This window comes from Macaca thibetana, chromosome 16 (genome assembly GCF_024542745.1).
Source record: "Macaca thibetana thibetana isolate TM-01 chromosome 16, ASM2454274v1, whole genome shotgun sequence".
In the NCBI taxonomy this organism is placed as follows: Eukaryota; Metazoa; Chordata; class Mammalia; order Primates; family Cercopithecidae; genus Macaca; species Macaca thibetana.
This window is the reverse complement of record NC_065593.1, coordinates 57,775,979-57,803,911: the sequence shown is the minus strand read 5'-3', so window position 1 is coordinate 57,803,911 and position 27,933 is coordinate 57,775,979. Positions and strand designations below refer to the sequence as shown.

At 57.0% G+C, this 27,933-nt stretch overlaps 3 protein-coding genes across 3 annotated transcripts in view; 1 reads left to right on the top strand and 2 right to left on the bottom strand.

Moving 5' to 3' along the window:
* The window catches only part of SIRT7 (sirtuin 7), a 50,436-nt gene extending 43,210 nt beyond the window's left edge, over window positions 1–7,226 (bottom strand). Inside the window, exon 1 of the mRNA XM_050764044.1 lies at window positions 7,223–7,226. The gene's annotated coding sequence lies outside the window, so the exon portion shown is untranslated. The remainder of the gene's footprint in view (window positions 1–7,222) is intronic.
* Window positions 1,025–10,139, bottom strand: NOTUM (notum, palmitoleoyl-protein carboxylesterase). The gene is made up of 11 exons (XM_050764034.1): window positions 9,559–10,139; window positions 8,628–8,680; window positions 8,457–8,552; window positions 7,919–7,979; window positions 6,689–6,747; window positions 6,208–6,310; window positions 5,295–5,486; window positions 5,062–5,162; window positions 3,818–3,965; window positions 2,622–2,669; window positions 1,025–1,788 (listed from the first exon to the last, which is right to left on the bottom strand). Exons 1-11 carry the CDS (start codon window positions 9,879–9,881, stop codon window positions 1,482–1,484), a joined length of 1,491 nt encoding a protein of 496 aa, XP_050619991.1. The 5' UTR covers window positions 9,882–10,139; the 3' UTR covers window positions 1,025–1,481.
* Window positions 4,554–27,933, top strand: part of ASPSCR1 (ASPSCR1 tether for SLC2A4, UBX domain containing) — a 65,866-nt gene continuing 42,486 nt past the window's right edge. Inside the window, exons 1-2 of the mRNA XM_050764016.1 lie at window positions 4,554–4,557; window positions 27,788–27,907. Coding sequence (XP_050619973.1) covers window positions 27,806–27,907 — 102 coding nt within the window. The 5' untranslated portion in view covers window positions 4,554–4,557; window positions 27,788–27,805. The remainder of the gene's footprint in view (window positions 4,558–27,787; window positions 27,908–27,933) is intronic.

Sequence of the window (27,933 nt, the reverse complement as noted above, 5' to 3'; positions counted from 1 at the left end):
AGCTGAGATCGGGCCACTGCACTCCAGCCTGGGCGGCAGAGCGAGACTCCGTCTCAAAAAAAAAAAAAAAAAAAAGAATTTTGAAACGAGACAGAACCAGGGATCGCATAGCTCTCTGAATGTGACAAATGCCTCTGAGTCGCTCACTTGGAAATGGTTCGTCCTATCTTATGCGAATTTTTTTTTTTTTTTTTTTTTTTTTTGAGATAGAGTCTCGCTGTGTCACCCAGGCTGGAGTGCAGTGGCTGGATCTCAGTTCACTGCAAGTTCCACCTCAGCCTCCTGAGTAGCTGGGACTACAGGTGCCCGCCATCTCGCTCGGCTAGTTTTTTGTATTTTTTGTATTTTTTAGTAGACATGGGGTTTCACCGGGTTAGCAAGGATGGTCTCAATTTCCTGACCTCGTGATCCGCCCCTCTCAGCCTCCCAAAGTGCTGGGATTACAGGCTTGAGCCACCGCGCCCGGCCTGTTATGTGAATTTCTTCCCAATAAAAAATATAAAAAGGGGCCAAGTACAGTGGCTCACACCTGTAATCCCAGCACATTGGGAGGCTGAGCAGCGAGGATGGCTTGAGCCCAGGAGCTCAAGACCAGTCTGGGCAACAAAGGGAGATTCCATCTCTACAAAAAATTCAAACAGTAGTTGGGTGTGGTGGCGCGTGCCTGTAACCCCAGCTATTCGGGAGGCTGAAGTGGGGGAATTGCTTGAGCCCAGGGGTTCAAGGCTGCAGTGAGCTGTGATTGTGCCACTGCACTCCAGCCTCGGCAACACGAGATCCTGTCTCTAAATAAATAAGTAAAAAGAAACGCAGCTACTACCACCCGCCCTGGGAAGTGGGCACCTGCGGAAGGGTTGAAGGGAAGCAGGGCCCCTCCAGGAGACCCTGCTCTGAGTCTGTGCATCCAAGAAGGGGTCGGAGCTGGGGAGTCCCCATGGCTCCTCCCTGGGTCTCCCTGCTGCCCTGGGGCCGGGGAGGGGAGGGAGAGGTGTGAAGCGTATGAAGCAAATAAACACGCCAGCAGTGAGGTTCTTTTTTGTCTCTTTTTTAAAAATCATTTTTAAAAAGTTACAAAACAATATCATTCATCATATATTTCTTATTTTCCTTTTTTAAAAAATTAAAGTAATAAAAAAGTCACTTTATAAAATAATATAAAAGGGCTTGATGGGCGGGGCCAGGTGGGGGCTATCTGAGCTGGTGGGCTGAGGAATCCAGTGCTTCTCTTCTGGCTCCCCACTCATCATCGGGAAGGGCCCCCAGGTCACAGCTGGGGATGACAGCAGGTCCTTTTTCTCTGGCTGGGCTGTGGGAGAGGGGCAGGGAAAGCTGGGGCAGGGAGGGTGGTGGGCAGACCCAGGCAGAGGGACGGCTGGGGCCCTGTCCTGAAGAGATGGGAGGGCCTGCTGGTGGGGGTGAGGTGGCACTGGGGCAGTGGTGGCTGGGCCCCTCAGTGCTGGCATCTTCTCCAAACGGTCCGCCTAGCTTCCGTCGCTCAGCAGCCCCAGCAGCTTGCTGGGCTCCGGTCCCTGCTGCTGGGCCACCGTCTGCACGTCGAAGCCCATGTGCATGAGGAACTGGGCCACGTTCATCTCTTGCCCCGTGAACTGGTCTCGGACGGTGGGGCATGAGGGGTTGCAGTGGGGCCAGGGGCAGCTGTCCACCAGGTGGACGGGGCAGCCCTTGAGGGGGGTCTTGCTGGTCTTGTGGCTGTCATGGAGGCTCCTGTCCCAGCAGTGCAGTGCTCGGGGCAGCGATGTCCCCTTCACCTGGACATCGGTCCAGTGGCTGCAGAGGAAAACCAGGCGGGTCACATGGAGGGAGGGGCATCAACACTGAGGCGGCTTTTTTTTTTTTTTTTTTTGAGACCAGGCTGGAGTGCAATGGCATGATCTTGGCTCACTGCAAACTCCGCCTCCCAGGTTCAAGCGATTCTCCTGCCTCAGCCTCCCGAGTAGCTGGATTACAGGCTTGAGCCACCGCGCCTGGCTAAGTTTTTGTATTTTTAGTAGAGACAGGGTTTCACTACGTTGGCCAGGCTGGTCTCGAACTCCTGACCTCAGGTGATCCGCCCGCCTCGGCCTCCCAAAGTGCTGGGATTACAGGCGCGAGCCACTGCGCCCAGCCCAGGGCTGAGTCTTAATTCTTGCCATACAGCTGTTGGTACAAGTGGCTCTGGCACCCCTACAAGGAAATCCCGCCCCTAGAAGGGCCAAGAAGAGGCCCATGGGAGGCCAAGTGCGGTTGAGGAACCTGTGGACTTTTTTTTTTTTTTTTGTGAGACGGAGTCTCGCTCTACCGCCCAGGCTGGAGTGCAGTGGCCGGATCTCAGCTCACTGCAAGCTGTGCCTCCCGGGTTTACGCCATTCTCCTGCCTCAGCCTCCCGAGCAGTTGGGACCACAGGCGCCCGCCACCGCGCCCGGCTAGTGTTTTGTATTTTTTAGTAGAGACGGGGTTTCACCATATTAGCCAGGATGGTCTCGATCTCCTGACCTCGTGATCCGCCCGTCTCGGCCTCCCAAAGTGCTGGGATTACAGGCTTGAGCCACCGCGCCCGGCCACCTGTGGACTTTTTAAGTTGATGTCACGGACACAAGCTGCCCAGAGCAAGGACACTGACCTCCGGATGATGATCTCATGGGAGAGGCAGGCAGGGGCAAAGCTGGCTCTGTTGGAGAGGAGACAGTGGCTTGTGAGCTCCCCAACCCCTCAGCCCCTTTTCCACCCCCAGTCCCCTAGAGCTGTCCCCAGCCTGGCCATTGCCCCTTCCTGTTGCTGTGGCTGCCAGCTGCTCCTCTGACCCGGGCTTCCCCCTAGTCAGCCAGCTCCCGGCTGACCCTTATCCCTTTGTGCCTCAAATCCCTGCCCAGAGTCCACCTCTTCCAGGCAGGCCCTCCCAGGTGGTGGCAGGAGGCTGTCCCAGACAGGCAAATATTCTGCTACTATCCAGAACTCTACTTTTATTTTGTTTTGAGTTGGGGTCTGGCTCTATCGCCCCAGCTGGAGTGTAGTGGTACAATCGAAGCTTGCTTGCCTCCCGCAGGCAAGGTTAGCTCACTGTAACCTTGAACTCCTGGGCTCAAGTGATCCTCCTGCCTCAGCCTCCTGAGTAGCTGGGATTACAGGTGACACTACCTGTATAATTTTTGTATGTGCAGTACAATTTTGTATGTGCAGATAATTTTTGTATGTGCAGTAGAGACAGGGTTTCACCGTATTGCCCAGGCTGGTCTTGGACTCCTGGCCTCCAGCAATCCTGCTGCCTCGGCCTCCCAAAGGGGTGGGATCACAGCCATGAGCCAGCGTGCCAGGCCCAAGACCTCTGTCTCTCTCTGTATATACAGAGAGAGAAAGGGTGTTTTATACATACATACATATATATATGTGTGTGTGTGTGTGTGTATGTGTATTTTTTGAGACGGAGTCTTATTCCGTCACGCAGGCTGGAGTGCAGTGGCACGATCTCAGTTCGCTGCAACCTGCGCCTCCTGGTTCAAGTGATTCTCCTGCCTCAGCCTCTGGAGTAGCTGGGATTACAGGTGCCTGCCACTACACCAGACTAATTTTTGCATATTTTGTGGAGATGGGCTTTCGCCATATTGGCCAGGCTGGTCTCCCACTCCTGACCTCAGGTGATCTGCCTGCATGGGCATCCCGAAGTGCTGGGATTACAGGCATGAGTCACCGTGCCTGGCCTACAAAACCTCTATTTTTTTTGTTTTGTTTTGTTTTTTCTTCTTTTGTTTTTTCAGGACCTCTATTTGTAAATCAAGAGGGAGCTACTCGGCGTGGGGCTCCCGGGGCCCACGCACTCACGGCACGTCCTTGAGCGTGTGGCGCAGCTCGCGGCCGAGGTTCTGGATGTACAGTCGTTGGCTCTCCTGTACCGGCTGCCCCGTCAGGTGCACGTTATCCACCGTCAGCTGTGCCTCATCAAACAGCCACTGCACCACGAACACGGGGCCTGCGGGCAGCAGGGCTCAGTTCGGCCTCCCCATGACCCCTGCTGCTGCCCCACATCCTAGGCTCAGAGCTCAGCACTCCCAGGCCCCCTGCAGTGCCGCTCACCCCAGGCTCAGAGCTCAGCACTCCCAGGTCCCTGCTGCTGCCCCTGACCCCAGGCTCAGAGCTCAGCACCCCCTCCGGCCCCCTGCAGTGCTGCTGAGGCTCACAGGCCAGCTAGCCTTGGCCCAACTCTCCCCAGGGGTATCAGTCATAAGCCCCCACAGAATGTGGCTTCCTTCTTTCAAACCAGCCTTTTTATAATCCATAGGTTCATAATTAACTAACTACATAAACTGCGTTTCCTTGAAGAAGGGCTCTTGTTAACTCCTCCATGACCTTGGCCTGGTTTTCAGCGACTCCACTTTCACCGAAATTTGGTGATGATGCCCTTGCACATAACCTCACCATTCCTCAGAGTGTGGGACTGGGGAGGAACCAGCCCGGGGTTCTGCAGCAGGGAGGGGCAGCATGGGGATGAGCTCGAAAGCACATCCCTAGCCCCCGGTATAGACAGGGTGACCACCTGCCCCACTTTGCCTGGGACTGGGGGGTGTCAGTGCTGAGGGCAGGCAAGTCCCAGGCACGCTGCAGCGACTGGTCCCCCTGGCACACAGCCGGCCTCCTCCCTGGACCAGGGCAGTGGTTTCTTTTTTTTTTTTTTTTTTTTTGAGACGGAGTCTCGCTCTGTCACCCAGGCTGGAGTGCAGTGGCGCAATCTCGGCTCACTGCAAGCTCCGCCTCCCGGGTTCACGCCATTCTCCTGCCTCAGCCTCCCGAGTAGCTGGGACTACAGGCGCCCGCCCCTGCGCCCGGCTAATTTTTTCTATTTTTAGTAGAGACGGGGTTTCACCATGGTCTCGATCTCCTGACCTTGTGATCCGCCCACCTCGGCCTCCCAAAGTGCTGGGATTACAGGCGTGAGCCACCACGCCGGGCCTGGGGCAGTGGTTTCTAAGCCCAGCCTGAGAGACTGGAGTCCACGGTGGATTTTCAGAAGCAAGGAAGTGTGGCCACCCCACTGCTGCCCTGTGTGCTCCGCTCGGCCGCCCACTCACAGCGCAGCGTCGGGTAGATCTTATAGCCAAAGAAGCAGTTCCACTCCTCGCCCTCCTGGAACTGGCGTCGGCAGCGCTCCGGGACCACCCCGTTCCAGTACCTGGAGCCACAAACACAGGTTAGGCTGCTGTGGGCCTCGTGCCCCGGAGCTCCCCACCCACAGATGCCACTCCACCCAGGCCCTTTTGGGGCAGAGCTGCAGCGCAGGAACGGGCCCTCCCCACTGGCGCACCTGATGCCACGGCGGATGGCCTCTGTGGGCGCACACGTGATGGTGTCAACGCAGTCTGTGTGGCGATACTGCTTGTTGTCCAGGAACCAGCCGGAGTCAGCCAGGCCTCGCACCTGGATGGCGGGGTAGCCCAGCTCCTCCAGCTGCTCAGCCACACGGTCCACATTCAGCAGCACCCCGGTGCCCCCCGCACTGCAAGGAGGGCCAGATGTGAGGCCAGGTGGCTGGGGAGAGGCACTCACCTCCCCCCAGAGTCTGCTCAGCGTCAGCCCGTGCCCCAGGGTGGGCAGGAGTCCTGATGCGTTCTGAACTGCGGATGCATTCTGCATTCTCTGTTCATGTGCAAGACCCATGGTTGTCCCCTTCAGAGCAGTCCAGGGCTGAGGCTGGCAGGTCACATGTCCTTGACACAGCCAGGCTCTCCCCTCTCTCCTCCCTTTCCTCTCTCTGTCTCTTTAACTCAGTTTCCTTATCTGAAAATGAAGATAAACTACATGGCCTCAGGCCCCTTCATCTGTTCCCCATATGTCCCCTGGGTCTCCTGCATGCCTGCTGGGATACAGGGACCCACAAGGGTGATCCTCACCTACCGGGCCCTGGAGAAGGGGTGTTACACCATGGCCAACCTCTAACCAACGACCTAGGTCCCTGCGGCCCGAACCTTCCGCTATATTCAACAACCATGGGGTCTAGACAGCGTCGGGTTACCCAGCACTCTGAAGCCAGGCCTCAGAGACGTCCCCAATGATGTGGGTTCTCTCAGCTCCAGCCTCTCATCCTCCCAGCCACCTGCCAAGATATGCACAGACTCCACCCCCTCCTCGCCTCCCATACACCCCCACCCCACACCCCTTCTATGCACCCTGCACACCGTCCTCGCCCCTCACCTCCAGCCCCTGCCCGCCCTGCCCACCTGCTCCCGGCCAGCAGCAGCACCTTGGCCCCGCTCAGCCCTCTGCCCAGAAGCTCCCGCACCACCTCCTGGATGATGAGGGCGCCCATGAAGGCATACTCGTCTGCAAGAGGGACGGGGTGGCCTCAGGTAGGGGCCTGGGCAGAGAGAACCACCTCCTACCCCAGAATGGCTGGCAGAGGAGTTCTTGCCCCGCTGGGGGACTAGGGGGAATCTTCTGAGGTGGGGTCAGGGGCTGGGGTAGACTGGAGGAAGGTGGGTGCACCAGGCCATGCTGGGGCCTCCTCCCCAGGGAATATTCAGAAATAAGGACCCCCTACAGTCGTGGACAAGCGAGCAGTGAATGCATGGGTCAGGCATCCTGGGACATACTGTCAAGGGCTTTGAAAGTGAGACAAGGCTGAGAGTCAGCTTTTCCCCAGAACCCCCCCGTCCTGCCTCGTCCCTGCCCTGCTGTGCCCTGGGAAGGTCGGGGACTCACTCTTCTCAGACTTGGATGAAGCCCCACTCCAAACATCACTGGAGCAGTAGGGGATGAAGCTGCAACACAGAACAGAGTGAGCCTGTCACAGAGCCTGCTGCCCGGCAGCCTCCAGAAAGGACCCCCAGGACAGGACCCCCAGAAAAGACCGACCAGGACAGGACCCCTAGAAAAGACTGACCAGGACAGGACCCCCCCAGGAAGGGCCAACCCAGGACAGAACCCCTCCCCCAGGACCCAGGACAGGACCCCCCTGAGGAAGGACCATCCCAGGACAGGACCCCCCAGGAAAGGCCAACCCGGGACAGGACCCCCCCCAGAAAGGGCCAACCCGGGACAGGACCCCCCCAGGAAGGGCCAACCCGGGACAGGACCCCCCAGGAAGGACCATCCCAGGACAGGACTCCCCTGAGGAAGGACCATCCTAGGACAAGAGCCCCCCAGGAAGGACCAACTCAGGATAGAACCCACGCCCCAGGAAGGGCCAGCCCAGGACAGGACCCCCCCCCAGGAAGGACCAACCCAGGACAGGACCCCCCAGCAAGGAAGGTCCATCCCAGAATAGAGCCCTCACAAGAAAGACCCCCAGGATAGAACCCATCCCCCAGAAAGGACCAATCCAGGACTGGACCCTTCCAGGAAGGGTCAACCCAGGACAGGACTCCCCCCCAGGAAGGACCATCCCAGGACAGGAACCCCCTCCAGGAAGGGCCAACCCAGGACAGGACCCCTCAGGAAGGACCATCCCAGGACAGGACCCCTCAGGAAGGGCTAACGGAGGACAGGACCCCCCAGCAAGGAAGGATCATCCCAGAATAGAACTCCCCCCAAGAAAGACCCCCAGGATAGAAACCCCCCAGGAAGGACCAACCCAGGACAGGACTCCCCCAGGAAGGACCATCCCAGGACAAGACCTCCCCTCCAGGAAGGACCATCCCAGGAGAGAGCCCCCCCCAGGAAGGACCAACCCAGGACAGAACTCCCCTCAGGAATGATCATCCCAGGACAGGACCCCCCCCCCCCGCAGGAAGCACCATCCCAGGACAGGACCCCCTCATCGCCAGGGAAGAAACGCCTCCAGAATGCCTCTAGGACAGGACCTCCCCAGAAGGACCATCCAGAACAGGACCCCCAAGAAAGACCATCCCAGGACATGACCCCCCAGGAAGGACCCCCGGAAAGAACCACCCCCCAGGCAGGACTCCCAGGCAGGACCCTGCACCCCCTTACACCATGTTTGCGTTCCACCAGTAGGGGTTCTCCTCCGGCTGTGAGGACAGGATCCCTGTGCCTGGGGACACAGAGGCGGTGGGTCTTTCTAGCGGGAGGAGGCTGTGTAGGGATGGGTCTGGGAACCCCCGGCGAGGAGTAGGGGTTCCTACTTGACCCCAGCAAGGGAGGTGTGCTGGTGCTGCTGGCCTGAATCAAGGTTGCCGCGAAAGTGCAGGGCAGTCGGGTTTAGTTACCCCGGGAAGACACCATGGCCACGGTGCCCGGCTGGGCTACGACACCAGGTCTGACCTTGACTTCAATCCCCTGCCCTGCTTTGACCCCGGGGAGGGCCAGAACTGCTGGGTAAGCGCCTGAATGTTAATGTGGAATGGACCCCAAAGGGCGAGAGTGAAGGGCGCGCCCTGCTCTTAGGAAACCCGGGCGCCGGGCTGGGCACGATGTGCGGGGCGGGGGCCTCGCTGGGGCTCCAGGGCGCGGGCGCGGCTTCCTCCCGGGCCTCACGTCGAGGCCGCCTTCTCCAGGGCCCGCTGCTGACCTGTGCGAGTGCGCGGCCAGTCCCGGGAGCTCATGAGGCGCCGCATGGTGTTGTATCTGGAGTCGCAGTTCTCGCGGTTGAAGCAGTACCAGCCGCCTGCGGACACGGCCACCGCTCAGGCCCGCGCGCGCAGAGAACCCCGGCCTCCCCCAGCCTCGACCCCGGACGCACCTTCCAGGAAGAGGAGCCACCGCCGGCTGCCCCTGGACTCCTTCAGGTAGTAGCTGCGGGGAGGACGCACCGTGGGGGGTCGGCCGGGGCTGCAGCCCCGCCGCGCCCCGCGCGCCCAGCTCTGGCGGAGGGAACGCGCCACCTGTTCCGGCCGTGCGCGGCGGTCGCACGGGGGCGCCCTCGGCCAGGCCCACGCGGAGCTCAGGGACGGCGGCGATCCCGGGAGGTGGCGCTCGCGGGTTGGGGAACGGGCCGCGCGGGGCTGTGGTGCGTGGAAAATCCCCACGTCCAGCCCAGCGCGCGTCCCGTTGTCACCTCGGCGCGGGCGGCGGTCCTCCCGGGGCGCTCGGCGGCTCTCGAAGCATGAAACGCGTCCGCACGGAAGGAGCGCGCATGGCGGGGGCACGGGACGCTGCGGGGAGCGCGGGAGGCACCGACCCGGCGGGGGAGCCTTCCTGCCGAGCCCCGACCCCACGCCCACGTCTCCCGCTGTCCCTGGGTGTCCTCGGCCTGTTGAGCGCGTGGGCGCCCCCGCCACTCCCCGACCCCCGGCCTCACGTCTTCTACTTCGGGGCTGTGGGGAGGTGGGCAACAAGCCTCTCCCGCCCCCGGTGTCGCCGGTTCCCGCTAGAGCCAGGCGCGCTCTCGGGCTGCCATCTCCCCGCCCCGGGACCGAAGGACGCCAGCAGAGCGGCTGGGCCCGGAGGCCGAGGGGTCAGTGCCCGAGCTGGCCGGGGACCAGCCCTTTCAGGGCCGCTCCATTCCCCACACGGAGAGTCACAGAGCCGGGCCCTCCTCGGGGCCAGCATTGCGGGGCTCCCGACGGAAGCCCTTTCTCCCCGGGGAGAGAACGGCCGCGGCCCGCAGGGAAGGTCCAGCCGGAGACCAGGCGCGTCGGGCGGGGCGGGGAGGCGCAGGGCGCCGGCCTTACCCGGCTGGGCTGCCGTCGTTGCAGGTCACCGAGGTGTTGAGCAGTAGGTGCAGGCGCAGGTCCTCGTTGAGCTGCTGCGTGGAGCAGGGGTACAGGGACTGCGCCAGGCTCTTGACCTGCGCCATGAAGCTGACCATGTTGCCCTCCACGGCCGTGAAGTCCAGCGGGAAGCTCTCCACGGGCTGTCCGGCCGCCGGCGCCGCCTCGGTCCGCGGGGGAGGCGGCGGCTGCTGACCCCGGCGCCGCCAGGTCTTCCTGCCCTCGCTGCCCCCTGCGCAGTGCAGTAGGCCCAGCAGCAGCAGCACACGCACCCCTCGGCCCATGGCCGCGTCCACCTGCGGGGAGCGGGCGGCCTTGAGGCGGCGGCGGCGGAGGGTGCCTGGCCGGGGATGCTGGGGGCACTGGCGCTCCTGCTCCCTCGCCCCCGCTCCCGCCCTCCCGGGCCTGGCGGAGAACGCGCGCGCGGCTGGGCGTCGAGGCTCTCGGGGCTGGGTGCCGTCGGCCTCCGCAGCTGGGGCTCCGCGCCCGGCCGTCCGAGGGCAGCGCAGGGTCTGGGTGCGCTGGCTGCGGCCCGCGCCAATGAGCGGCGGGGGCCGAGGCTGGGCTTATTTGCGGGGGCCGCGGCGGCCCGGGTGCCCGCGCGTTAGATGTGCCGCCGCCGCCGCCCGGGCTCGGCGGAGGGGGGAGGGGGCCGCGCTCGCTCTTTTCTTGGCGGAGGCATCGCCTTTTCTTCCCAAACCGCAAGCCTGACGGAGGGGCCTGGACTACCCCGCCGCGGCCGCCGGAGGCGCTCCCGGCCCGGCTCCGTGGGGGGGCAGCGCGGCCGGGCGGCCCCGGCGGCTCCATTCACCGCGGCCAGCCCGGCGCCGCCGCCCCCGCCCCCGGGGCAGCTGGAAGGGGCGGCGGCGACGGGGAGGGGCGAGGCTTTTCCGCGCCGCCGGGGGGAGCGGGACGGGGAACTCCGCCCGCGGCGCAGCTGGCCGCGGCCGACGGGCTGGGGGCGCGGGGCGGGCGAGCTCACCTGGAGCCGCCAGTGTCCCTCCCATCCCCCAGTGCCCAGGCCCAGAGCAGGCCGTGGGGGACTCGGACCCCGGCCCGTATCTCTCCACCCCGCGCAGCCCTGGGGTCCCGCTCTCACCGCGGCCAGCGCGGGCGACCCAGTAGCCCCGTCCTCTCAGCGCCCCTGGCCCTGCGCCGTCCCGCTGGTGCGCCCGGCCCCGCTGCGCTCCCCCTCTGGCGCTGGCGCGGAGCCGCCAGGGACTTTTATCCAGCAGGGCCCCCCGGGATCAAAGCGGCGGCGGACACAGGGCTTCGAGCCGAGGGCTCGGCAGCAGCCGCGCCGGGGCCTCCTAGAGAAGCGGACAGGTGGGGCGCAAGGTCCTCGTTCCCTCGGAGACCTGCGAGATGGACGGCGCGCCCCAGCAAGGCGCCACGGGGTAGTCGCCCAGTTCTGGGGCGCTCCTCCTGGCGCTGGGGTCAGAGAAGAAGCTACAACTTAAGGAGATCACGGGGCCAGAGGTGAGGTTCTGGATCTCCACCCGCCCCAGCCTGGCTGCTGGCCCCATGACGAGGACCCCAGCTGCCACTAGGGGAGGAGGCCAGGGGTCCAGTGGCTGCCCGCTAGGCCTCTGCTTGGGGCCCTTCATGCCACGAAGGGCACCTGGAGATGCTTCACCTTGGAGAGCACCCCTGTCCACTCCTGAGGTTGCGGGTGGTGGTGTCAGAACAAGGTTCCTGTAGGAAATCAATACTGGACTTGGGTGGACAGGAGTGGCTCAGGAGGCTTCCTGCTGTGGGCAGGGGGTGGGATGGACAAAAGAAAGGACATACACAGGGCCAGTGGGGTCAGGCAGACTTTCTCCTTGACCCTCTGGTCTGCAGCCTGCTGGGCACCATGACACCCATTTTAAAGATAGGAAACAGGTCTTACATTTCAGGACAAGGATCTAGACCCAAGCAGAGCTTCCAGAATCCCTCCTAATTCAGGACAGTGGGGAGCCTACAGCACCACGTGGGGCAGGAGAGCAGAAGCGCAGGGCTGTGACTGCGCTTCTCAGGATGTCCCCTGAGCCGAGGGCTGGGGCCCTGTGGATGTCCTCCTTGCCAGCCCCAGGCTGAGTGAGGAGCTTAGGCAGAAAGTCTCAGCACCACTGGCACCTGCAGACAACTGCGTTGCCTGGGCTCTTGTGAAACAGACAGAGTAAACCCTGAGAGCTGTTGCCCCATGCATTTGATGGGTGTAAGGCACCCCGGTGTAAACCACAAGGCCTAAGATCAGGCTGGGGTGCCGTGGAGGTCAGCCTGGCCTAGGGACATTTTCAAAGAGGGAGGCAGGCTATTACAAACTCAAGTCCATTCCACAGCCTCCCCCTTCATCACAGGGCGGGTTGCAGCATTTCCCTGACAAGGGGAACTGAGGTTCAGTGACACTAACAGAAGAGCTGAGACTCGCCCTTAGCTCTCTACTCACTCAAAAATCCCCCCTGCTGTCCCCCTGTCATCGGGTCAGTTTAAAGGCCACGTGTGGGGCTGGCCAGGGGCAGTAGCTTCAGACGTAGGTCCCATCCTGAGGTGTTCTCCCACCCACACCCTGGCGGGGAAGGCTGACCCAGGGCAGATTTCAGCATCCAGCAGGAACCTGTCTGGAGGAGGCCTCTCCCACCGGGTACCTGCTATTCCAAGTCCAGAGTGTGATGGCGTCTTTCAGTTGGCTGCACAGGGTTGATCTCCAAACCGCCCTGGCTCTGAGCCATCTCCTGGTGCGGTGTGGAGATGCCAGGCAAGGCCTGTGACCTTTCCCTATGCCTCAGCTTCCTCTTATTTATTTATTTATTTATCTTTTTTTGAGATGGAGTCTTGCTCTGTTGCCCAGGCTGGAGTGCAGTGACGTGATCTCGGCTCACTGCAACCTCTGCCTTTCAGGTTCAAGAAATTCTCCTGCCTCAGTTTCCCGAGTAGCTGGGACTACAAGCGTGTGCAATCATCCCTGGCTAATTTTTTTGTATTTTTAGTAGAGACGGGATTTCACTGTATTAGTCAGGATGGTCTCCTGACCTCGAGATCCACCCACCTTGGCCTCCCGAAGTGCTGCGATTACAGGTGTGAGCCACTATGCCCAGCCGCTTTCTCTCCTTTAAAACGGGGGGATGGCCGTGCCTCCGTCAGAGGACTGTTGTGGGATTATAAGAGCCCATTTGTGAAAGTGCATGGCAGGGGTGGCAGTTATGATCGCCGATGAAAATTCCAGGACGGGAGAAGAATATGCGTGTTATAGTCTCTCTGTTATAGATGCAGACATCTCCTGCAATGCAGATGAACCTGCATGTTGAACCACAGTGAGTTCATGTTTTGGTTTATTCAACACTGGTAGCATATGCAAGAAGGGGCTCAAACCCAAGACTTCCCCAGAACCTCTGCCCTTCTGTCCACCTCTCCCATCCCCCTCTCCTCTGAAGCCCCTGCCATGACCGGATGACTGACAAGGCTGCAACCACATGGCTGGGGACAGGACTCCTGAGGCTCTGCAGCTGCTCACACCCATGTCCTCCTCTTGACTCACACCAACTGGCTCTGTCCTCACACTCCCCCAGCCCCTGGGGCAACTTTATCCTCTGCACCTGGAACTCCCCACCTGGAATTTTGAGCACCCAGAGTCTGGCAGCAGCTCCCATGGCAGCTCCTGTGGGCCGGCAGGTTCTGGGCCTCTGCTTCTAGTCCACATGCATCAAGGCGGGGCCACCCTGGCCCTGACAGGTATAAGGAAGGGGGACCCAGGTCCACCAGTAATGGGTCAGATGCTACCTCATGCCCACTAAGATGACCACGATCAAAAACAGAAAATAACAAGTGTGGATGCAGCTGCGGCAACACTGGAGACCTAGAGCATGGCTGTGGGGATAGACAGTGCGGTGGCCACGTCCCTAACCGTGGAAAACAGTTTGGTGGCTCCTCAGTATGTTACATAGAACACGTGACCCAGCAGGCCCACTCCCAGGGATACACCCAGAGAATTGAAGACAAGTGTTCAAACAAAAACTGGCTCACGGATGTTCACAGCAGGACTAGTCACAATAGCCAAAAGGCAGAAAGCAGCCCCAGTCCATCGGCAGATGAGTGGGTAAAGACAATGGAACACGGCCATACAACGGAATGTATTCTGGCCGTGAAACAAACGAGGTTCTGACATACGCTGCACTGTGGACGAATCTTGAGGATATCAACCAAGTGACATGAGCGGGACACGGAAGGGCACATGCAGTATGATTCAGTTCGAGTGTCCAGAGAGGCAACTTCATAGAGACAGAAAGTCCGCTGGTGGTTACCCGGAGGTGGGGAGAAACAGAAACAGGGAGTGATTACTATTGGGTACAGAGTTTCTCTCTCTCTCTCTTTCTTTTTTGTTTTGGTTGAGACAGACTTTTGCTCTGTTACCCAGGCTGGAGTGCAGTGATGCGATCTCGGCTCACTGCAACTTCCGACTCTGAGGTTCCAACAATTCTCCTGCATAGCTGGGATTACAGGCGTGCACCACCACGCCCGGCTACTTGTTTGTATTTTTAGTAGAGATGGGGTTTCACCACGTTGGTCAGCTAATGTTGAACTCCTGATCTCAGGTGATCCACCCACCTTGGCCTTCCAAAGTGCTGGGATTACAGGCATGAGCCACTGTGCCCAGCCAATACAGGGTTTCTTTTTGGGGTGATTAAAATGTTCTAAAATGGATTGTGGTGGTTGCACAATTTTCTGAATGTACTCTGTCATGTGATTAGATTTTTTTTTTTTTTTTTTTTTTTTTTTGAGATGGAGTTTTACTCTTGTTGCCCAGGCTGGAATGCAATGGCTCGATCTTGGCTCACTGCAACCTCCCCCTCCCAGGTTGAAGCGATTCTCCTGCCTCAGACTCCTGAGTAAGTGGGATTACAGACATGCGCCACCACGCTCAGCTAATTTTTTTTTTTTTAGTAGAGACGGGGTTTCACCATGTTAGGCTGGTCTCGAACTCCTGACCTCAGGTGATCCACCTGCCTTGTTCTCCCAAAGTGCTGGGATTACAGGCATGAGCCACCGCACCCAGCCTGATATTTTAAAGTAATTAATTTTGACTGGGTACAGTGGCTCATACCTATAATCCCAGCACTTTGGGAGGCCCTGGCAGAAGGATTGCTTGAACTCAGGGGTTTGAGACCAGCCTGGGCAGCATGGCAAGACCCTGCTTCTATCTAAAAGTATCAGTGTAAGACCAACGACCATCAGGCTGGGTACAGGGCACCAGGCGGTGGGGGTGAGGCCTGAGGCCTGGTGAGGGGAGTGGCCAGCTTCGGGTGGGGTGGGCTGGCTCCACTCTAGAAATCCTCCTGGTAGGTAGGGTGTTCCAGAACCCTCCTTTTGCATATTAGACAGATACCTACTTCGTCTGCACCAGAGCGGATGGGGTAGGACAGCCAAGTACTGGCCGCTGCAAGGCCTGCAGCTGGGTCTCGGGTTCCTCATCTGTAAAACGGGGATGAGAACAGCACCTGCCCCACAGGGTCCTCGTGAGCATCAAAGGTGCAGGATGTTTGGGGGCTCTGCTCAGCGTCTCTGGCAATGACCATGTGATAAATGGCAGTTATGCTGCCCAGGCACCGTGGGGATGCTGGTGATCCCCCAGGACCAAGGTTGACTGCGAGGGCAGACACGGGGGCCTGGGGAGGAGAAGCATGGTTCTGTGTGGTGTCTCTCTCAGGGTGTGCCCTTCTCTGCTTCCCTGGCCCTGCCCCATCCCCACTGTCCTGTTCAGGGAGGACAACGCCGGGTTTCCCAGGCTCCCATTCAGGTGGCGCTGGGGCTTCTGACTGAGCCTAGACTCTGTGTGCCCCACGGCAGGAAAGCTGGGGAAATGAAGGCCCAAAGGGGGCTCTGTCCTTCAGGGGAGGCACCCCGAGACAGGATGGGGTGAGGGTTCAGTTCACTGCCTCCCCCCGGGGAGGGAGCTGGGGATGCCCAGGTGGTTCTGAGTCAACCCACCGGGGTCACGGCTGTGCTGGGGGGCCGGAGCCCACTCCGTGGGAAAAAGGGGTCAGCAAGGGCCCAGGCTGGCGGGCGGGTGCAGGCGGAGAGGGAGGAGGGTGTGATGGAGGGTGGTTGGCGGTACAGGGGTCCCCTGGAGACCTCGTGTGGGGCCCTGGAGCTTGGTGATACGAGCCTCCAGCACACAGCATGTCAGGCAGCCGCGGACCCGGCTTCCCTGTCCAGACTGGAGGCGGCTCCCTGCCGCACATCCCGGGCCCCTCCCCCAAGGGCCTTGAGCGCCAGGGCCGCTCTGGGCTCCAGCTGCTGCCGGCCGTCTGGGGCCCAGCTGTTGTGTGCTGGCCTCAGCCGCCCCGCCCCGCCTGGCCACCTGGGCTGCCCTGCGCCCCAGCTGCTGGCCTCTGAGGCCCAAGTGAGCAGGGAAGTGAGGCGGGCCACCCGCTTCCCCATGTGGCTGTCTCTTGGGGGAGGCCGCCCACTTTCCCCTTGGCTGGCTCTTGGGGGAGGCCCTGCTCTGCAGTCGGCTCAGAGTGGGGGAGGTGCCCTGAGGCCAAGCGCTGCCGTCGCAGAGCTTGGCCCCCTTTTGGTTTTCCCCAACCTCCTTTTCTAGTCACCCCATCCATCAGAAGGACCCTTCTTGGCCTCATATCCTGGGACCTTAATGAGCCAAGTCCCTCGTCAGGAGCTGCTGTGGCTCTCGCCCAGGTCCTCGGAGGGGCGAGGGGGGCCACCGGCGGGGCGGCTGCTACTGGGCTTGGTGTTGCAGCTGCCCTCTCCCCGTCCCGAGTGCCTGGACTGAGTGGCCTCTGAGTTCCCTGGTGGAAAGGATCCGCCTTGCCTTAGGATGTCCTTCACCCAGGTGAGAGCTCCTGGAACCCAGTGGGGAGGCGAGGCTGTCATTTTTGGACCCAGGTATTTGGCGGGATCTGCCCCTGTTGGCACCCCTGCAGCTGAACCCCGCCCCATCCCGCCTCCTCCCTAAGGCTTCACCTGGCTGGTGCCAACATGTAGCCTACTGGGAGTGGCAGGCCCACCAGGGAAAGGCCACCTTCCAGAGCTGGGGGAGGAGGGGCATGGGGATGGGGGAGTCCCAGCTCATCAGTGGAGATGCAGCCTCTTGGGACATCACGCAGAGAGTGTGTGGCTCCTTCCTGGACAGGTGAGGGAGGCTGGAGGTCAGGCTCCTGGATGCCAAGGGGAGGGGCAGAGAGGCTGGTCCTTTGCCCTCCCAGCTGCCAGGCTCCACCGCCCTCACGAGCTGCAGGCCGGGCCCCCACCCGTCCAGCCTGCTGGTCCCCACGCTCCTGCTCCTGCTCCTGCCGCAACAGTGGCAGCAGGCCAGGGAGGCCATGTGACCTTCGCTCGCCCTCCCTCCCTCCCTGTGATCCCCACGTGGCCTCTGGGGAGGCAGAAACAAACCCTCAGATCTTGCCACTGGGAACCTTTCAGCGCCAGCGACATCAAAGAGGGGCGGCGGCGGCGGGGGCGGCCAGCGGATGCTTCTCTTAAAGGGCCACACCATTTTAATTCAAAGCAGATTCTGGGAGCAGCTGTCTAGCTGCTGTCTGGGAGGGAAGGTGGCAGCCCTCTCCAGACCTGGCTACAGTTGCTCCTCAGAACTAGTTAAACTGGGCTGGGTGCGGTGGCTCACGCCTGTAATCCCAGCACTTTGGGAGGCCGAGGCAGGCAGATCACCTGAGGTCAGAAGTTCGAGACCAGCCTGGCCAACATGGCGAAACCCTGTCTCTGCTAAAAACACAAAAATCATTACAGAAGGAAAACCCATGGGATGAAAAAAAAAAAAAAAAAAAATCAGCCAGGCATGGTGGTGGTGCGTGCCTGTGTAATCCCAGCTACTTGGGATGCTGAGGCCCGATAATTCTTTTTGGGTTTTTTTTTTTTTGAGACGGAGTCTCGCTCTGTCACCCAGGCTGGAGTGCAGTGGCGGGATCTCGGCTCACTGCAAGCTCTGCCTCCCGGGTTCATGCCATTCTCCTGCCTCAGCCTCCCGAGTAGCTGGGACTATAGGCGCCCACCACCACGCCCGGCTAATTTTTTCGTATTTTTAGTAGAGACAGGGTTTCACCGTGTTAGCCAGGATGGTCTCGATCTCCTGACCTTGCGATCCGCCCCCCTTGGCCTTCCACAGTGCTGGGATTACAGGCGTGAGCCACCACGCCCGGCCGAGAACTCCTTGAACCCAGGAGATGGAGGTTAGAATGAGCTGAGATCACGCCACTGCACTCCAGCCTGGGTGACAGAGTGAGACTCTGTGTCAAACAAACAAACAAACACAAAACTAGTTAAACCGGAAAGGGGTCGGACCAAGAAGAAGAACCAGCACTATGCTGTCCTCAGAACTGAGGTTGAGCAAGGTCCCAAGTGGCCAGACGGCAGCAACATAGAAACTAGATTCGTTTAATAAAATAAATAGCGTGAGCCCTCTCGCACATTTATGTATGAGTGGCGATTCTTTTGTTGTTATTATTTTTAGAGACAAGGTCCTACCCTGTGTTGCCAGGCTGGAGTGCAGTGGTGCGATCACTGCCTGAGCCCTGAACTCCCGGGCTCAAGTGATCCTCCTGCCTCAGCCTCCTGGGTACCTTGGACTACAGGTGTGTACCACCACACTTTTTAATTTTTTTTGTGGCGATGGGGTCTCACTATGTTGTCCAGGCTGGGCTTGAACTCAGGCTCATATGATCCTACCCCTTAGCCGCCCCAGATGCTGGGATTACAGTGGTGCGCCACCCTGCCTGGCCCTGAGGTGGGATTGTGAACCTGCCCAGGTATCCATCCTGCCTGGAGGCCACTGACTGAGGCCAGAAGTTAGCCAGCTCCATGAGCCACAGGAAGGTTCCATGACCACTTCCCATTTACTCGCCTGAGCCCCGTCCCAGGTGTGGGAAGATGGGGCTGGGATAGCAGGTGTGCCTTTGTAGGGCTTGTCTTCTGGAAGAGGCAGATGATAAAAAGTAGCTGTTCAAGGAGCTCCCTGACAGGGTGATGGGAAGGGAAGACGGGAAAGCCAGGCAGAAAACAGCCCCTGTGCTGGGCATTCAGTGGGCCTGGCAGGGGCCGGGTCAGCCCTGGGATTGACTTTGTGCAGCCTGCGGGGAGGAACCCAAACTCATCTTCTGGCCCAGCTCAGGCTTCCTGCAGCCCACCAGGGACTCACTGCCTGCAGTGACCTCTTGGCTTTCCTGTGCCAAGTCAGGGTCCACTCAGCTGTCTGGCGGGTGCTACAGGTGAGGATCCGAGGCCTGGGCAGGCAAGCTCTATGTTGGAGGCCAGCACAGACCAGGTCAAAGTTCAGTTCAGTGCAGGTAGGGGGCTGGACCTCATGCCTGGACCATTCCACACCTGGACACTGTGACTTCCCTTGCAACATCCAGCAGTGAGCACTTTGTGCTGTTGACTTAGTGCATAGTGGAGAAGAGTGGAGTCACAGGTGGCTGCAGGTGGGATCATGCATAAATCTTTGAAAACGTGGGCTGCAGTGACAACAGCAAAAGAGACTGTGGTATCCTGTGGTCACCTGTTGTATAAGGAGGAAGAGAGGTTAAGAATCTACATCTGGCTGGGTGTGGTGGCTCACGCCTGTAATCCCAGCACTTTGGGAGGCTGAGGTCGGTGGTTCACTTGAGGTCAGGTCGAGACCAGCCTGGTCAACATGGTAAAACTCCATCTCTACTAAAAATACAAAAATTAGCCGGGTGTGGTGGCGGGTGACTATAATTCCAGCTACTCTGGAGGCTGAGGCAGGAGAATCGCTTGAACCCATGAGGTGGAGGTTGCGGTGAGCCGAGATCACGCCACTATTCTTTTTTTTTTTTTTTTTTTTTTTTTTTTGAGACGGAGTCTCGCTCTGTCGCCCAGGCTGGAGTACAGTGGCCAGATCTCGGCTCACTGCAAGCTCCGCCTCCCGGGTTCACGCCATTCTCCTGCCTCAGCCTCCCGAGTAGCTGGGACCACAGGCGCCGCCACCTTGCCCGGCTAATTTTTTTGTGTTTTTAGTAGAGACGGGGTTTCACCGTGTTAGCCAGGATGGTCTCGATCTCCTGACCTTGTGATCCGCCCATCTCGGCCTCCCAAAGTGCTGGGATTACAGGCTTGAGCCACCGCGCCCGGCCCACGCCACTATTCTTGCACTCCAGCCTGGGCAACACAGCAAGACTCTGTCTCAGAAAAAAAAAAAAAAAAAAAAGAATCTACGTATGTGCCCACCTGGCACCCGACACAGGAATTTGCTCATCTTTGCAAAAAGAAGAACAAGCAGGCTACCCTAGAAGTTAATGAAAATGGTTTTCTTGGATGGGCGCAGTGGTTCACACCTGTAATCCCAGCACTTTGGGAAGCTGAGGCAGGCAGATCATGAGGTCAGGAGTTCGAGACCAGCCTGACCAACGTGGTGAAACCCCATCTACTAAAAACACAAAAATTGGCCCAGCGTCGTGGTGCACACCTGTAATCCCAGTTACTGAGGAGGCTGACACAGGAGAATTGCTTGAACCCAGGAGGCAGAGGTTGCAGTGAGCCGACAGCACCACTACACTCCAGCCTGGGCAACAGAGTGAGACTCCATCTCAAAAAAAAAAAAAAAAAAAAAATTAGCCAGGTGTGGTGGTGTGTGCCTGTAGTCCCAGCTACTCAGGAGGCTGAGGCCGGAGTTTGAGGCTGCAGTGAGCTGTGGTCTCACCACTGCACTCCAGGAGGCTGGGCAACAGAGCGAGACTCCATCTCTAAAAAGAGAAAACAAAAGAAAATGGTTTTCTGGCCGGGCGCGGTGGCTCAAGCCTGTAATCCCAGCACTTTGGGAGGCTGAGACGGGCGGATCACAAGGTCAGGAAATCGAGACCATCCTGGCTAACCCGGTGAAACCCCATCTCTACTAAAAAATACAAAAAAACTAGCCGGGCGAGGTGGCGGGCGCCTGTAGTCCCAGCTACTCGGGAGGCTGAGGCAGGAGAATGGCGTGAACCCGGGAGGCGGAGCTTGCAGTGAGCTGAGATCTGGCCACTGCACTCCAGCCTGGGTGACAGAGCGAGACTCCGTCTCAAAAAAAATTAAAAAATGAAAAAAAATAAAAAATAAAAAAATAAAAATAAATAAAAAAAGAAAATGGTTTTCCATTGGGATGAGTGGGAGAAGAAATAGGTCAGGCCATGTCTTTATACTTTGGAATCAAATATATACACATATATATGTATATATACACACAAACAGATATATACACGCATATATATTCATATACACATATGTATGTATACACACATATAAGTATATATACATGCACATATATATGTGTGTGTGTGTGTGTGTGTATATATATATTTTTTTGAGACTGCGTCTCACTCTGTTACCCAGACTGGAGTGCAGTGGTGTGATCTCAGCTCACCACAAACTCCACCTCCCGGGTTCAAGTGATTCTCCTGCCTCAGCCTCCAGAGTAGCTGGGATTACAGGCATGCGCCACCACGCCCAGCTAAGTTTTATATTTTTAGTAGAGGTGGTGTTTCATCATGTTGGCCAGGCTGGTCTCGAACTCCTGACCTCAGGTGATCCACCCATTTTGGCCTCCCAAAGTGCTGGGATTACAGGCGTGAGTCACCACATCCTGCCTGAATCAAATAAACATTTTGAATAATGAAAATATAGCACTATAAAAAGGATGAAGAAGGCCGGGCGCGGTGGCTCAAGCCTGTAATCCCAGCACTTTGGGAGGCCGAGACGGGCGGATCACGAGGTCAGGAGATCGAGACCATCCTGGCTGACACAGTGAAACCCCATCTCTACTAAAAAATACGAAAACTTAGCCGGGCGAGGTGGCGGGCACCTGTAGTCCCAGCTACTCGGGAGGCTGAGGCAGGAGAATGGCGTAAACCCGGGAGGTGGAGCTTGCAGTGAGCTGAGATCCGGCCACTGCACTCCAGCCTGGGCGACAGAGCGAGACTCCATCTCAAAAAAAAAAAAAAAAAAGGATGAAGAAAAAAAAGAAACCCCCAAATTTAGTAAAAACCAACATAAATAAACCTAACCTAACTACGTATCAAATTGTTAAATGAACCTAACCTGACTATAATGGTTAATTTTATGTGTCAACTTGACCAGGCTAAGGGATACCCAGAGAGTTGGTAAAACCTCATGGCAGGGTGTTTCTGGAAGAAATTAGCATTTGGATCAGTGGCCCAAGTAAGAAGATCCACCCTCACCACAGCGGCCAGGAATCATCCAATCTGTTGAGGGCCCAAATGGAACAAAAAGGTGGAAGAAGGACAAATTCTCTCTTCTTGAGCTGGGACATCCATCCTCCTGCCCTTGGACATTGGAGAAGGGCAACCTGGTTCTCAGGCTTTTGGACTCCAGGACGTACACCAGCCGCCCATCCTACACTTCTTGGGCTTCAGGATGGGAGTTACACCTCTCGCTTCCCTGGTTCTCAGACCTGCAGACTTGGATTGAATTAAATTATATTATAAACCAGTGTATTGGGTTATACACTGGTTTGGGGTATTGAGTTTTACACTGGTTTGAGTATTCAGTTACACACTGGTTTATAATACACTGGTTTTCCTGTCTCAAGCTTGCAGACAACAGATCACAGGACTTCTTTCTCAGCCTCCATAATCATTTGAGCCAATTCCCATAATACATTTCCTCTTTTTTTTTTTTTTTTTTTTTTTTTGAGATGGAGTCTTGCTCTGTCACCCAGGCTGAAGTACAATGGTGTGATCTTGGCTCACTGCAACCTCTACCTTCCGGGTTCAAGTGATTCTCTTCTCTCAGCCTCCCGAGTAGCTGGGACTATAGGTGTGTGGCAACACGCCCGGCTAATTTTTGTATTTTTAGTAGAAATGGGGATTTCCCGTGTTGGCCAGGCTGTCCTTTTGTATATATCTATGCATATCCTATTGGTTTTGTTTCTCTGGAGAAGCCTATAATACACTAACCTAACCTAACACAAAAAAACACCAATTAATTCAAATAACTTTTGAACACAATACTCTATTTTTCTCTAATGGGACATACTCTAAAGGACAAAAATAGCTACAAAGAGATCTTGAAATTTCCATAGTAGGTCTGTTGTTAATAGCAAGATTGCCACAGTACTTCTGAAACTATTTGGAGGGCATTTTAGAACAAACCAAATGAATAAATATATTGATTTACTGACAATTAGGGTTCTCACTGTGGACAAAGGAGGTATTAGATTGAACCATATAGGTTTTGTCATTTTTTTATAGATCAAAAATGATTAGCTGGGTGCAGTAGCTCACACCTATAATCCCAGTACTTTTGAGAGGCGGAGGTGGGAGGATCACCTGAGGTCTGGAGTTCAAGACCAGCCTGGCCAACATAGCGAAACCCCATCGCTACTAAAAATACAAAGATTAGCTGGGCATGGTGGGAGGCGCTTGTAATCCCAGCTATTCAGGAGGCTGAGGAAGGAGAATCGCTTGAACCCGGGAGGTGGGGGGTTGCATTGAGCCGAGGTTGTGACACTGTATTCCAGCCTGGGCAATAGAGTGAGACTCTGTCTCAAAAGAAAAAGAAAAGAAAAAAAGGTCAATTAGGGCAATTTAATAGAATTCAACCCAATACAAATATGGAATGAGGGAAGAAGGGGGAGAAGGCTGAGGTGTGGCTTAGAAATATTCAGATGAACTCATGACACTAACTGTGTCCCCTGAGAGGGCCCAGAAAGCAGTGACACCCCAGTAGCCATGAGCACATTCAGCACCCAGAGCTTGGCCTCTAAATCCCATTTCCTTGTAAAAGGGATTGGAGTTTCTCTGAAAAATGGCTGACTTCAGGGCTTGGGCAGGGAGGAGGTGCCCAAAGAATAATGGAAATGTCAAAAGGATGCAGGAAAGATGTCCACACTTGGACAATTAACTGTGGATTAACTCAGAATATGATATCAATGTTAGATTTCCCAATTTTGTATGAAATTATGGTGGCTATATAAGAGGCTGGCCTTCTTCTTTTTTTTTTTTTTTTTTTTTTTGGACAGAGTCTTGCTCTGTTGCCCAGGCTGGCGTGCAGTGGTATGATCTTGGCTCACTATAACCTCCACCTCCTGGGATCAAGCAATTCGCCCACCTCAGCCTCCCAAGTAGCCAGAATTACAGGCTCCCGCCGTCATGCCCGGCTACTTTTTTTTTTTTTTTTTTTTTTTTTTTTTTTTTTTGAGACGGAGTCTCGCTCTGTCGCCCAGGCTGGAGTGCAGTGGCGCGATCTCGGCTCACTGCAAGCTCCGCCTCCCGGGTTCACACCATTCTCCTGCCTCAGCCTCCCGAGTAGCTGGGACTACAGGCGCCCACAACTGCGCCCGGCTAATTTTTTGTATTTTTAGTAGAGACGGGGTTTCACCGTGGTCTCGATCTCCTGACCTTGTGATCCGCCCGCCTCGGCCTCCCAAAGTGCTGGGATTACAGGCGTGAGCCACCGCGCCCGGCCATGCCCGGCTACTTTTTATATTTTTTTGTAGAGATAGGGTTTCACGCTGGCCAGGCTGGTTTTGAATTCCTGATCTCAGCTGATCCACCCGCCTTGGTCTCCCAAAGTACTGGGATTACAGGCATGAGCCCCGGTGCCTGGCTGAGACTGGCCTTATTCTTAGGAAATACACAAACTGAAGTATTTAGTGGCAAAGATACACAATGTCTTTACTGCAGCCTCGACCTCCTGGGCTCAAGTGACCCTCCTGCCTCAGTCTCTCAAATCTCTGGGACTACAGGGACATGCCACCATGCCTAGCTAACTTTTGTACTTCTTGTAGAGCTGGAGTCTCACTATGTTGCCCAGGGTGGTCTCAAACTCCTAGGCTCAAATGATCCTCCTACTTTGGCCTCCCAAAGTGGTGGGATTATAGGTGTAAGCCACTGTGCCTGGCCAGAAAAAGTTTTTTACATATATATGGAAAGAGAGAGAGAGAGAGAATATGATAAAGCAAATGGGGTGACATGTAAACACTGATTTATCTGGCTAAAACATATTCAGGAGGCCGGGCATGGTGGCTTATGCCTGTAATCCCAGCACTTTGGGAGGCCAAGGTAGGTGGATCACCTGAGGTAGGGAGTTCGAGACCAGCCTGGCCAACATGGTGAAACCCCATCTCTATTAAAAATATAAAAATTAGGCTGGGCACGGTGGCTTACGCCTGTAATTCCAGCACTTGGGGAGGCCAAGGTGGGCAGATCACGAGGTCAGGAGATTGAGACCATCCTGGCTAACACGGTGAAACCCCGTCTCTACTAAAAAATACAAAAAAATTAGTCTGGCATGGTGGCGGGCGCCTGTAGTCCCAGCTACTCGGGAGGCTGAGGCAGGAGAATGGTGTGAACCTGGGAAGCGGAGCTTGCAGTGAACCGAGACTGCGCCACTGCACTCCAGCCTGGGCAAGAGAGAGAGACTCCGTCTCAAAACAAAAGAAAACAAAAAAATTAGCTGGGTGTGGTGGTGCGCACCTGTAGTCCCAGCTACTTGGGAGGCTGAGGCAGGAGAATTGCTTGAACCCGGGAGGCAGAGGTTGCAGTGAGCTGAGACTGTGCCACTGCACTCCAGCCTGGTGACAGAAGGAAACTCCATCTCAAAAAAAAAAAAAAAAAAAAAAAAAGATATACAGGAATTCTTCATACTGCTTTTGCAAACTTTTCTTCTCCTTCTTCCTCCTTCCTCCTTCTTCTTCTTTCTTCTCCTTCTCCTTTTCTGAGACGGTATCGTACTATATTGCTGGGGCTGAGGTGCAGTAGTTATTCACAGGTATGACAGTGATTCACTACGGCTGGAACTTGGGCTCAAGCAATCCACTTGCCTCGGCTACCTGAGTAGCTAAGACTACAGGTGTGAGCCACCTTGCTCAGCTAAGTTTGAAATAATATTGGGATAAAAAGTCATCCCTCCCATCAAAAAAAGCATAGGACTCAGCTTAAAGGAGGTCTCACTGGCCCAATTTGGACCAATTTGAGCATCAAAATGCATGCTGACTGAAAATGAAAAAGATACATGAGTTCATATTAATATTATATACATATACATATTTTTTTGAGATGGAGTTTCACTCTCGTCACCCAGGCTGGAGGGCAATGGCGCGATCTCAGCTCACTGTAACCTCCGCCTCCCCCAGGTTCAAGTGATTCTCCTACCTCGGCCTCCCGAGTAGCTGGGATAACAGGCACGCGCCACCATGCCCAGCTAATTTTTGTACTTTTTTTTTTTTTTTAGTAGAGACAGGATTTCACCATGTTGACCAAGATGGTTTCAATCTCTTGGCCTTGGGATCTGCCCAACTCAGCCTCCCAAAGTGCTGGGATTGTAGGCGTGAGCCACCGCGCCCGGCCATATTTAATTTTTTTTTTTTTGAGACAGAGTCTTGCTCTGTCGCCCAGGCTGGAGTGCAGTGGCGTGATCTTGGCTCACTGCAAGCTCTGCCTCCCAGGTTCACGCCATTCTCCTGCCTCAGCCTCCCAAATATTTGATCATTTTTTAAAGGAGGGGAAAGTTGACCGAAAGTGCCTATAAATGTAGAAGAAACAATAAACTTGGGAAGCCATGATTTTGCAGCTTCACGGTGTAACAATGAATCTACTCATTAACTGATGCTAAAACTGTTGGGCAAATGGTTATTGGAAAAACTTGATATTTGTGGTCTAAAAGAATGACCTCACACATGCCTTAATTACTCCACAAGGAGCAAGAGACCTTGACCATGGAGGAATTTCGCAGACCCGAAGTTGACCACTGGTTAAACTTCATGTTCTCACTCATGGCCACGCTGATGTCCTGCACCTCCTGCTGACTTGTCACCTCCCTTCACCATTGCCCCAAACGTTTAACCAAGGATCCAGACTGTGGGACAGTCTAAGGAAAATAGGAACAGACTTTTCAAAAACACCACTAAAGAATTAAAACCCACCAGGTGATGTGTGGTTCAGTAAGGCTCTGAGGTTGCACAGGGCATGGGACTGGCTGGCTGGAAGGGAGGGCTGTGGCTAACCTGGGGCTTTCCCCAGGTTTCTCCAATGTACATAGGTGTCCGTGTTTGCCAGCATACAGGTGTGTGTGTGACATGGATATGTCATCGACAGGAAGGCACAACAGCACTCATGCAGAGGCGGTGGGTGTCCTTAGACTCAGCAACGACTGCCAGGTGCGGTGGCTCCCAGCACTGTGGGAGGATTGACTGATAACTGCACCAGTTCCCCCTTCCATAGGCTTCTGCGCATCTGAGCCCTGGCCAAGAGTCCGCAGAGACAGGCAGGCACATGGAGAGAGGAGCATCAGGCCCGGTTGAGCCGTGGAGGGGGCGGGGTGGGGGGAACACGTGCAAGTGCTGTCCATGACTGGCCCAGGTGCTGGGAGCTAAGCACATTCGACGGCTGCGAGTCAGGAGGGCAGCTCCTTCTGAAAGCCTGGAGCTGGTGGCACGTGGCCCTGGTGGCAGTGAGGCCAGGTACTTTCCCTGCTGCGGCGGCTAGGGATGAAGGTGTTTTCCGAGACTTCCACCAAGCCCCTCCTCAGCATGCGTTGGTGCGGGAAGTCCTCGAATGCCTGTGGGTCCGCAGGAGCTCCGGTGAGACTCAAGTACGCTCACCCCACGGTTCTGAAACCGGTCTCCCACCTTTCCTACTCTCAGGTTTAGGGACCGTCTCAGCAGCCGCAGGGCTGCCAGATATTGCACTCCCATTTTAGGATGAAGGAAATCAGGTCTAGACTGAGGGTCACGAGCCCCCAACACCCAGGGAGGATTCGTACAGGGGCGGGGGGCCTGCCCCAAAGCATAAAGGTCAGGAGGTGGACGCTGACCACAGGGACAGGTGCGCAGGGAAGAGGCTCAGCTGCTGGAGTGGAGGAAGCCGGGAGGGTAGGGGGAGAGCAGGGCACCTAGGTGGGGACTGGTCCGGGAGGAAGCGAGGACGGCTGGGACCCCGCGGCTCAGTGCCGCTCACTGGGGGTGACCGCGCGCCCAGCCCCGGCCCAGCCTGGCCCCGGCGAGCCCGTCCGAGCCGCGCTTCTCAGAGGCAGAGGTCGGCCGCGCTCTCCGGGTCGCCTGGTCTGGCGCGGGGTTAGGTGGCCCCAGGGCGGGGCCGGTGCGCCGTGGGCGGGGAAAAGGCGGGGCCTGGCGGGACCCGGAAGCGCGCTGCGGCCCCGCCCCTAGGCCGCGTGGCTGCGCGTCCCGGCTGTTGCCGATAAAGTTGTTTGACGCCGGGCCGGCGGCGGGTCACGTGAGCGGAAAATGGCGGCCCCGGCAGGCGGCGGAGGCTCCGCGGTGTCGGTGCTGGCCCCGAACGGCCGGCGCCACACAGTGAAGGTGACGCCGAGCACCGTGCTGCTTCAGGTGCGGCCGCCGGCCCGTGGCGGACG